Source organism: Podarcis raffonei, chromosome 3, assembly GCF_027172205.1.
Source record: "Podarcis raffonei isolate rPodRaf1 chromosome 3, rPodRaf1.pri, whole genome shotgun sequence".
NCBI classification, from domain to species: domain Eukaryota; kingdom Metazoa; phylum Chordata; class Lepidosauria; order Squamata; family Lacertidae; genus Podarcis; species Podarcis raffonei.
Window position 1 is genome coordinate 59,661,254 of NC_070604.1, and position 12,039 is coordinate 59,673,292.

Genomic DNA, 12,039 nt, shown 5'->3' on the forward strand with positions numbered 1-12,039 from the left:
AGAAATTAGTGCCATAGTAAATAGGGAGCAGATACTACTGCACCATAAAAAAGCTCCTCTGTGTGAGGAGGGTGTCTCATATAAGGGTCTCTTCCTCATATGGAAGAGCTCTGGGGTTTGCTCATATTCAATGGCTTACATTCAATGCTTAAACAGCAGCTTGAATACAGAATTGTTGACCAGTGACAGGGCCTTATTGGTGGCAGCTCCCCATTTGTGGAATGTACTCCCTGGCAAGGTGCTTCTCTCTGTCTTCCTCATTTAACAATGTTCAGGAGAAGCATAAAAACATTCATGTTTACCCAGGTTGAAAGACTATGTTCCCGGCAAGTTTGAAACCATTACATGTGAGGGTATGTGGTTCTTTTAAAAATGTTTTTAAATGTTTTTAACAGTTGCTTTTAAAAAATAAATAAATAAAGGTTTTCCATATGTTTTCATTTTATTTTCACTGTAATGTTTTAACTTTTCTGTGTTTGCCACCAGGACTCCTTTGGAAGAAGGGCAGGATATTAGTTTAAAATAAACAAGTAATAGAAACACAAACTATTAACATCAAAAGCTACAAAAATTAAACAAAAACAACGCTCGCCACATCGTCTAGAGGTGAAACACAGATTTTTAAACTGAGATATCCAGACTACGGAAGTCATGTCTAAGAACTTGCTGAAGCAAGAAACAGCATCTTGCTTCATATGCAAACAAGGTTGTGCAAATTTTCTTAATTCTTCTGGCAAGTGTGGTTGCAGAGCATTATCCCCGATGCATATGTATCCCCACCACTATTCTACTTTTTAACAACAGGGAACTGAGGCCAGGACACATCACCTGGGCCCATAGCCTCCTGGCATGTCCATGGCAGAAGGGGACTTGAACCTAGACCGCCCAAGTCTTTTACTGCTGAACCAGGAACATATCACCATATAAGGGTTGCAGGTTTACTCAAATGTCAAGTCCTATCTGCATTGGATTGAGCATCTTCCATATTTCACAAATGCTAATAGTAGTACAAGATCAAATAATTAAACAAGAACTTGACAAAACCAAAGAAGCCTTTCAATGGATCAGGCCTTGAATAGCTAAGATTACTGATAATTGGAAAATTATTTTATTATCTAATCAGGGGTAGCTAACCTGTGGCCTTCCAGATGCTGTTGGATTCCAATTCCCATCATCTCTGCCCACTACCCATGCTAGATGGAGATGATGGAAGTTGTAGTCCAACAACTTCTGGAGGGACAGTAGTTGGCTACCCAGATCTAAATGTTTAGCCATAGGCTTTAACTATAGAATGGTTTGCATATTGTGGTGCTGGTTGTTTTTTACCTGATAGGAGCTCCTTTGGCTTGTGCTGGTCTCAGGAGCACAGTGATAGCTGTTTCATTGAAAGATGCATCAATACCTTCATAGTCTGGTAATGTGGGAGCTAATCAGAAGAAAAATAAAATCAGCCAAAACACATAGCTTTTCTACCAGTTTCTACAATGTACAAACAATCACATTTCTCAATTGTGATCAGATGGTTGCTTGTTTTAGTGTTTTATGGTTTATATAAATTACTTTGATTCGCTTTTGTGAAGAAAGTGAATGATGATGATGAAGAATACTATTGTATTTCTGGAATGCACTGCATATTGGTTTTAATTGTTCTGGGAGATGCATCATGACTAGAAGAGTGGTATATAAATATTTGCGTACATTAATGAATGGAAATAATCTCAGTGAAAAAACTTGTGGGTAGACTTATGATCTGAAGAAATCATGACCATTTTTATTCAGTGTTTCAACAAATGTTGCATAAGAAATACTCCTCAAGTAACAGCAGGAGCATATTGTGGAACTGTGTATATATTATGTATAAACTGTTCTACCATGATCAATTCCCGCCCCCACTTAATTGATTGAAATTATGAAATGACATGACAGTGATATGGCAGCTCAGGATGAAAGACATTAGAATTAACAGTTGTACATGGTAAAATACCGTATATACTCGAGTATAAGCCAACCCGAATATAAGCTGAGGCATCTAGTTTTACCACAAAAAACTGGCAAAACTTATTGACTCGAGTATAAGCCAGTTTACCACACCACAAACCTCCCCCCCAGCCCCTCCCGTCCCCCTGCCTACCTAGGGTGCTGCCAAGAGGTAGAGGCTGGTGGCAGCAGCGGCGGAGAAAGAACAAGCAGCCCGAAAGGGTTGCTTTCAGGCTGCTCGTTCCCCCTCCACCACCAACGACAAGGACCCTCACTCAAGTATAAGCTGAAGGGAGCTTTTTCAGCATAAAAAATGTGCTGAAAAAGTCGTCTTATACTCGAGTATATACGGTAATTATAATTTTTCAGGTCTTCTGAAAACTTGAATCTATCCTTCCTAAATTATTCATCTCTAGAAACCTGGTGTTTAATCCCAGCCTTTTGAAACAGAATCACTTTTCTGTTGAGGCTGCCAGGTGATAAAGAACCACTATTCAAATGAAAGGATATCTTGCATTTCAACAGCAAGCAGCTTCTGACTTTCTTCTAACCCTTATACAGCTTTCCATAGAGACAGGCTATCTCCTCTCTGTACTGCCATTATGAACTGATTTCGGCATGTATTCGACAGGAAAAAAAATAAGATTTGCAGTTGCCATACACATGGGAGCCTAGTCAATACTTGTTCCTTCTGAATACAGAAGTCATTCATGGTCCCATGTCTCATTTCTTGCTGTGATAACCAACATCCTGCTATGTCCCATTAGCACAAAGATTTCTGCTTGCACAACAGGACTTTCTCCTTCACTCCGTATGTCCTACAGTGTTCCCAAATTTGCTCAAGAATGTTTTATAAACCCCTAGAAAGCACAAGGATTTCCATCCTTGCACTGATGGAACAAGAGATTTAGCGCTTCTTTGGATTCTAGCCCAATTATTTCAAAATGTATCAGTTCAGGGCTAAACTAACATGGTGTCTCCATAACCTTCTCAGATTACACAGGGAAACAGAAAGCTGTCCAATAGTAAGTCAGACCAGTGGTCCACCTAGCCCAGTATTGTCTACAATGATTGGCACCAATTCTCCATGACTTCATAAAGTGGTGTCACCCAGCCCTACCTGGAGGGTCCAGGGATTGAACGTGGGACCTCTTGCATGTGAAGAAGATGCTCTACCACTGAGCTATGGTACTTTCCTATCTACAACTACAATTCCTGCAATCCCTCAACACTGGCCATGATGGCTGGGGCTGATGGAATGTGAAGTCCAACATCATCCGTGGCACTATGTTCTCCACCCTCGCATTAAATCCATGGCACAGTGTAGGAGAATGAAAAAGCAGGAACATTTTATGAAAATCTCCCAACATAGCTGGATCTAGTACACATCCCATGCTCTTTAAGTGAATAATGTATAGCAACCTGGCCCAAAATCAAAATGCTGTATCGGCGTGGCAAAATGTGTGTGTCCCTTAACGGCCATGTTGATGATACAGAGAAACAGCAGCTGATGTAACACATTGCATTCATTTCCCAGGACTCCAGCACTCACTTCCAGGAGCTCTACAAAGCTCAGGGTTTCCAAACAAGCCCAGAACCTTCTGCTAGGCTACTGAAGAACTGTGGGTGCTTTAGCCTCCTGTTTGATATTACTCATATGCAAACACTACTTACCTATTTTGTGTCGTGCATAAAAGATAGCAAACACAGTAAAGTTTAATATAAAACGAAGGACAACCTTAAATTAGAGGTGCATTACTTTCATTTATGCATCTCGGTTTGGATTTTAGCATCCTAAACCAATTTCCATTATTCAGTAAAATAAATGAAATTAAACACACAGCTCATGCTATATAAATAGTACTGTGAACATGGCTCTATTGGTAGAGCATGAGACTCTTAATCTCAGCATTATGGGTTTGAGCCCCACATTGGGCAAAAACATTCCTGCATATCCTTCCACCTCGACACCTCTATGATTCTGTGTGTATACAAGGATGCAAGGTGTACAAGGATGCAAAATAATCCGACACCTCTATGATTCTGTGTGTATGTGTAACTGCACAAGAGGGTTGGAGATTCTTCTACAAGGATGCAAAATAATCCAAATTACTTCATGTGGGTTTCAGACTGTGTATATAATCTCCTTTCTAAGTGTTTGCCCACCTGAGCAGAGCACTGTGCAAAACACTCTGTTATCTGTTACCATTCACTAATTAACCCTTTTCAGGCATTCATTGTGCAGGGGTCACATTTATTAAATTTGAGAAAGTGTTGTGGGCACCAGGGACAACATGGCCTGGGGGTGTGGCATAGCACAAAATTTTCTGGGGAGGGGGGACCAAACTGAACAATAGGCTTGCCACAAGAAGTCAGCTATGTCCTGCTGGTCCCAATTGTGGAGATCGCACAATCTCTCTCTCTCTCTCTCTCTCTCTCTCTCTCTCTCTCTCTCACACACACACACACACACTCATATAATCACATGCTGTTGCTGTCTAAGAGCAACAGGGAGAATTTGTCTCCCAGCACCAGGCAAAAAATATATAAGGTGGCCATACCACATTCACTCTTAAAGAGTGCAGACATGCATATGGAACACAGACACATAGACATCTTTCTGTGTTTCTCTTATACATGCATGCTTCATATATATACCTTTCCCTCTCTCCCACCTCTGCTAGAATTTTTCAGGTGAGTGCAAAGTAATTTCTGAAAGGGTGGACCGAGAGAGAGGGGTGAGGAGGGAGCACGGGAGGGACAAGTAAATTTTGCATCATACCTCAAGTTCTAAAAAAGGTAGAAACTTTATTTTTTTAAAAATGAAAGCTTTGAATTTGAGGATTCTGGTTTATCCCGGGGCACCAAAGGCTGCCTTCACAGGCACTGCGTTAGCGACCCCTATATTATGGAGACTAAGTTAACACACAAGGAGGGGAGATTGCATGAGTGCAGTAGGTCTCTCTCTCTCTCTCTACACTGCCCTCCATCTCAATCATAGTCCACATGTTCAGGGGCAATTGTCTTCAGCAAGCAAGCCTCCAGTAGTCGTGGAGGCTCCCATGCCTGGAGTATCAGGGTTGCAAACATGCAGTTACCTCCATGAACAAAGGAGGCTTCCCCACTGCAGATAATCACCCTTGAACATGCACAGAGCAAGGGGAATGGGATGCAGCTTGCACTCTCATTCACAATATCCCCTCCTTGCATATTTAATTAAACCCAATTATCTTCTCTTGACTGCAGCCAGCATGTTTTGCTACTATTCCCTGAAGGGAAGGGGGAACAATTTATGTAAAAACAAATGTAAGAATATGAAAAATATTTGTGTGTGTGTGTGCTTGCCATTACCTGAAATATTGGTGGTTACATTGATTGCCGCAGCTGGCCCAAATCCTTTCACTGTGCTGGCCCTTATATAAAACTGGTAGGTAGTCCCGGGATGTAGATGGGAAAAGACATGATGTGTACTGTTCCATAGCTTTGACACAGTTTGAGCTGGCCCAGCCACTGGAACTGCGGGATCAAATGATCTTATGCTGCTGTAACTGACCTGTGGAAACAATTTCAGAGTCTTAGCAGGATCCCTGGCAGGATTAAGGAATTTCTGAGAATCAGTGAAACGTTTAGATTAAGCTTCTGGATTTCAGCGAAAGAACCTTGCTTTCAAATCCAAACTTAGCATATAGTGGCAATGGACACACGACAATCTCTCCACCTTGGCTCTCTGTAAGCTCGGTAAATCAATCTATAACATCAGAAAAAATGTTTTGGCTTGTATAATTTTTATGAGATGAACAAAATGGTTCTACATTTCACTAATTTAAGGCTTTACAATAGGGAACACCAGATCCTACAGGCCTCTAATTCTGGCTCCCAGGACTTTCCCCAGATCATGTTCCCTCAGCAGCCCTGCTCTGCATCATCCTCAAGTACTTTTGCCTGATTGGAAATTGTCCTTTAACTGTAAACATGCCTCTTACTTGCCTGGATGGGTGTGTGTGTGTGCATGCATGAATAGAAACATGCATGGCTGGAATATAGTCCACTATACACAGGAAGAGTTGCATCCATTTCCTCAACCACTTTTACCTCTGGCACATCAGATATGTAGGCCCCCAAAGGTTCATCACCAGGGGATGCAGCCCTTCAGCAGAAAACGATCCCTTGGACCTACTATATACAACGTTGGACCAATCATGCTGCCTGCAGCTTGGCAAGTGGCAAAATTTAGATGTATATTGAGTCCTGTCCTCTGACCCCAGGCTACTGTGGCTGTTGAGCACAAGTTGTGTGGGCTTTCTCTAATTTCTCTAAAAATCAGATATCTACTTCAAATCTTGTCATCCAGGTGAAGGCAGGAAGCCCTCTTATTTGCTTTGTTATCGTAAAGTGGCAGACAGCTGCTTATTTCCTTCATTCCTCTCTTTCTGTTAAAAATTTCTACTTAAATATAGTGAAGCAATACTATGTATGTATTCAAGCCCACCCATGATATACTGAGCTTTTTCATTAGTATAGTGGTGAAATTCAAGAATGTAAAGTGCTAATGAGGATAAGCAGAAATATGCTAGGTCATGTAAAATATGATGGCATTTAACTGCCTCGTGTAAGTATTTAATTTGTTTTTTAAGCAGAAAAGTAATATTGTCAAGGCTGCCCAGTTCAGAGTATGATAGATACACAGGAAATTTGGTGCAAAATTATTGTTTTCCCTTCCTTCCCCAAGGGCTCATTCATCAAACCACTGCTGCTGCTTTTTGAATCACCAGAATTTGCATTCAGAGTTTCTTGAAGGGGAAAAACACGTTACCTTGAAGACTAGAATTGTCAGGTTTCTGTTAATAAATTTTCACATATATTACCTGTAGCCTTCACTGGACAGGGCTCCATTAAATCATGATTCAGGAAAGCTATATATTAATGCTACTAGATCTAAATCAAAGTTACAAATTTAAGCTCTAGGTTTCATCATTTATTAAAAGTCTATTGGCAGAGCAAGCCTGTATCATTATATAATTTTAGAAGGAGTTCTTAATATTTCTTAATCACAACAGTTCAACCATTCTGTAATTTAATTTAAGGATTATTATGACATACTGATTTCAGGCTCAGGTCAGTCATTGTGTGGACAGCACCGTGAATAGATTCACATGATTATATACTTTACTGTTCTGCACAGAAAAAGAGTTCACTTAAAAAAAAAAAGATTAAGTTTATCATTAAATTCCCATGCACCAAAAAGAGACTCAAAAGAAGGGACAAACTTATAACATATCTTATTCCTACAAAGTAATGGAAGAAATAGTTCTTTCGGATTCCTCGGAGCCAGTTTTGAATATGGATCCAGGTGATTTTGACTGGAGACATTTTCCAGGCCAACTACATTGGCACACTCTAAGTTGAAGACCAGCATGCCAGTGAAGAATGAAGCAGAGTTTAAAGTTTTAGGGAAAATGTACGTATTATCCCCAAGATTCTCATGCATACTCCAAACACAGGACACCGCAGCCATTTTTTTAAAAAATACCTCATACTGTGTGATGATCCCATTTGAATCCATAGGTTCTTTCCAGTTTAGGAAGATCTTGTCTTCAAAGGGAGTTCCTTTTAGTGATTTTGCTGGTACAGGACCAGGCACTGTAAAACAAACAAAAAACATCCAGGTTTAAAGGTGTTAGCCAAATAATCATCCCAAAAGTCAGATAAAGGCAACCCCCTCAAATGAATAAGTATTGGGCTTAGAATCAAGCCACATTAAATGGCAGCTTGGTTTTGAGAATGTATGGATTGTTGTTTAAATAGCAGCCTGGACCATGAATAAATTGGTTCAAAATGAGTCAGCTTTGAAATTCCACAGGTGAATTATGAGCCACATTACAGCCTGTTGGAACTATCAGCAGATCATTTGGCAAAGGTGTGTATCTAAAAAGAAAGTGTGGGACAATGCAAAGGGGAGGGGGATATTAAGAAAGCTCCAACAAGTTACTTCTATTTAAACTTGTATTAGCCTACCTTTTAAATTATTCCCCTTCAATCTCACACTCTTAAACCTTAAAATGCAATGAGTTCCATATATGACCTTTCTGAAAGATTTGTTCCCAAAACATGTTGCAAATTTGTAATGGGCAGAAACAAAGCCATTGAATCAAATGAACTATAAGCAGTAGGGAATATCAAGAGGTCCAACACAACTGTCAGAATTATTTCAGATTCTATGAAACTAACAATAATATGCTGCCCCTGGGACAAACAAATTAATTTGGTGAATTAAAAATAAATTCATGAAGCAAAAAGTCCATAGGTGCACAGATGAGATTCAAGTACAGTGGTACCTCGGGTTAAGAACTTAATTCATTCTGTAGGTCTGCTCTTAACCTGAAACTGTTCTTAACCTGAAGCACCACTTTAGCTAATGGGGCCTCCTGCTGCTGCCGCACTGCTGCTGCACGATTTCTGTTCTCATCATGAAGCAAATTTCTTAACCCGAGGTAATATTTCTGAGTTAGCGGAGTCTGTAACCTGAAGTGTATGTAACCCGATGTACCACTGTACTCCGCTTCCATGAGTTATATTCACCCATCAGTCAACTGAAGACTACTATTCTTTGCTTCACAATACTGACAAAGATTCAAGCAGAGATGATGGCTGATGTCCCTTGACAGTCCCCCTGTGCTGTTTTGTGGCATTTGCTGATGTGCTGTAGGCATCTTTCTGTTTTCTATGGCAGTGCTGTGTTTCTCTTGTCTACAATTCAAATGGAGCATATATTGCACAGGGCCTAGCCCAGGTGATAGACATCCTTTGGCAGTTGAATGTGCACATGACAGACTGCACTGAAATGTGTCTAGCAAATGAACATGATTATAGTATGCACAATGCTTGAGTGTTCATTACAAACAGAGTTATTTAAGGCTGCAAGCTTATGGCCAACTAAAGTGCTTTGCAACTGAATACAAGACTGCTGGACTGAAAACCATCACCCCACAGAGAGCCTAGAATCCAGCAGCTAAATAACTGGTTGGTTAGCTCAGATAAAGATACGTGATTCAGCTCTGCTACAAATCACTTCTTTTTGTCCCCTAGAAGTCCAAAGTTCCAAAGTAACAGAAGAATCAATTTGTTGCAAAATTCCCCTCTTAATGGCAAGACTCTAGACCAGGGACGGGCACAACTTGTGGAACTCTAGGTGCTGTTGGATTCCCAACTCAGATCAGTCTCAGACAGCATGGCGATGGTCAGGGATGATGGGAGTGTTAGTCCAACCACATCTGCTGGCTAACTGGGTCCTCAACTCTGCTCCAGACTTAGCAGGCAGAGAGCTCTTTGCTAATAGTACAAACATGTACCTACACTTGGGTGCACATTTGCCCTATTCTCCTTGGAACTGAAAATAATAAAACATAACAAGGGGCAGCCAGGTCTCCACTATCTGTAAGCAACGTGCTGTCTTTCAGCTCAAAGCTCATTTTGTCGCATCTCTACTAGACACTGTATCTCTTGAGCAGCCTCCCTATTATTCCTCCAATAGTTTTTTCCAAGCACAAGTGCTAAAGAGTTTTTATTATTTAGAGCCCCCTTTCTGATCAACTCCCTGCCTTCTTTGCTGGATATCTGATATGAGAAATAAAAAGAGAAAAGCAGAAAGGCTTGGCTTCAGAAAATAAATAAAGGGCATACAATAGCTAGAAATGTGGAGTTGTTATACGAGCACCTGAAGATCCCAGTATGTAAAATAATGTAACTTCACATTTGTATTATACATTTTTTTGTACGTATATAAATCACAGATTTTTGAACATCTGGAGATGGCAATATTGGGCCTGCAAGAGATTTATGTCTTTCCTTGTATCCCCACATTTCTTTCTAAGGACCCCAAGGGAAAGAAACCAGCAGCCAGCTCACATTCCACACTCCGGGATTAATATATTTTGTTGGCGGAAGTAGAGTTGACTGGAAACAGCGCATTAGTATAATTTGCATCTTTGTTTACCAGCAACAAAAAAAGACATAAATAAAATGTAACACTGTGTTACAATTTGTCAAAAACACAGATTAGGTTGCAGAAAAGAAATTGGGCATTATTCAGAGACACATTAGGGACACTTTGATTCTGAACCCAGAACATAAGTCATCAGATATCAGATAGATTCATACTTATACAATATTATAATTTCTGTTTGTTTGTTTTTTGTTAAAAATATGTTCACTGTCAAATGTTTCATGTGGCTGCGGTCCATGAAGATTAACCTAATTTAATGTCACCTATCTCAGGCCATGGGACGCGGGTGGCGCTGTGGGTTAAAGCCTCAGCGCCTAGGACTTGCCGATCGAAAGGTCGGCGGTTCGAATCCCCGCGGCGGGGTGCGCTCCCGTTGCTCGGTCCCAGCGCCTGCCAACCTAGCAGTTCGAAAGCACCCCCGGGTGCAAGTAGATAAATAGGGACCGCTTACTGGCGGGAAGGTAAACGGCGTTCCGTGTGCTGCGCTGGCTCTCCAGATGCAGCTTGTCACACTGGCCACGTGACCCGGAAGTGTCTGCGGACAGCGCTGGCCCCCCGGCCTATAGAGTGAGATGGGCGCACAACCCTAGAGTCTGGCAAGACTGGCCCGTACGGGCAGTGGTACCTTTACCTTTACCTATCTCAGGCCATAGCTAAAATAAAATGTCAACTAAAATGAGATGTGTTGGAGTGTGTGTGTATGAATGGGGGGGACCCATTTTTTAGTACAGGGTTGGAGTCCCCCCCACATCAAGTATGAGAGGTGGGCTAGGCCAGGGCCAACCACCGCCTTCTCTCCCTCTCTGTCACTCTATTCTCTTTCTCCTGGGGAGGGACAGGTCACTCTTGCCAGAGAGCTGGACTGATCACATGCAGAGGGCTTTTGAAATTAGGCCAAGTGATGCATGTATCAGGGATAGAGCAAAACTTTCAGTCTCTTAAAACTTTGGTCCGTGTACAACTGGAGGAACCTCAAGGCCATTTATCCAATGATGTCATCTTGAATCAACTGTGCCAATTACCCAAATGCCAGTAATGGGAGAGGGGTTTTTTTTTAGCAGCACTTCCCAACTGTAGCCCACACAGCTGAGATAAGGGGCAATATTTGCCACCCCGCCATATGGGAGCAGGGTTTCATTTGGGGCTATGAGTCACTTCACCTGCAAAACTGACAGCAATTATGCGCTTTCTTCTAAATGAGTGAATGGATGCCACACCCTTTATTTATACATTTTAGCAAATACTTACAAATTCTACATCCTGACATCATATACACCTCTCTCTCCAACCTTTCTTTGGTTAAATTCAGTTAATGATTTGTGTATCAGCCATAGGTGAAGGTTCTAAACTACCAGGCAGACCTGGTTTAGAACAGCTTGTCTTTATTATTCCATTTGCTCAGGAGTCCTATCTAGATGTAGTGGCTTCTGGAATCAGATCAATGCCTTATCGATTCAGACACTGCATCAAACTCCAGTTAGCACAATACATGGGTTGATTCTGATGTGCCAGATGATCTGAAACCATGGTTTGTTGATTATACCACATCTTAGTTGAGGTTATTGGTGTGATGCTGGAACAACTGACGATTCAACTTTCCCCTATAGCTACTTGTTCCAATCCAGTATCTCATGTGACTCTGAATCTATGAGTGCATCTCTTTGAGCATATAAAGCTGCCCTCTCTATTGAAGCGAACAGGGTATTTTGCTTGTACTTCATGAGGCACTGGTCACAACAGGGGTGGCTCCCGGTGCCCTTTGGCTGTTGCTGGACTACAGCTATCATCTCTGATCACTGGCCGTGGGGCTGACAGGAGCTGGAGTCCAATAATATTCGGAGCATTCCAGGGTAGCAACCCTGGTGCAATGTGCAAATCTGCTTAGGCACAAGGCTTTTAAGAGATACACATTTGCCAATATTCCTGCATTTTGAATATGCAGTTAGTCACAAACCTGACTACATGAGCATTAAGCTACTTCTGTATATTGTAATTTCCATCTAATTAGGAACTTCATTTAATGCTGTTTTAATTTGTTGAAAATTTAGATTCATAAAAAG

General features: G+C 41.3%; 1 protein-coding gene across 8 annotated transcripts in view; it reads right to left on the bottom strand.

The window, feature by feature from the left end:
• The window catches only part of PTPRK (protein tyrosine phosphatase receptor type K), a 334,736-nt gene that overhangs the window by 76,470 nt on the left and 246,227 nt on the right, over nt 1–12,039 (bottom strand). For all 8 annotated transcript variants that reach the window (XM_053381865.1, XM_053381864.1, XM_053381866.1 and 5 more), the window contains exons 9-11: nt 7,508–7,617; nt 5,329–5,530; nt 1,327–1,426 (exon numbers count right to left, since the gene is read on the bottom strand). In XM_053381865.1, the coding sequence (XP_053237840.1) occupies nt 1,327–1,426; nt 5,329–5,530; nt 7,508–7,617 (412 nt within the window). The remainder of the gene's footprint in view (nt 1–1,326; nt 1,427–5,328; nt 5,531–7,507; nt 7,618–12,039) is intronic.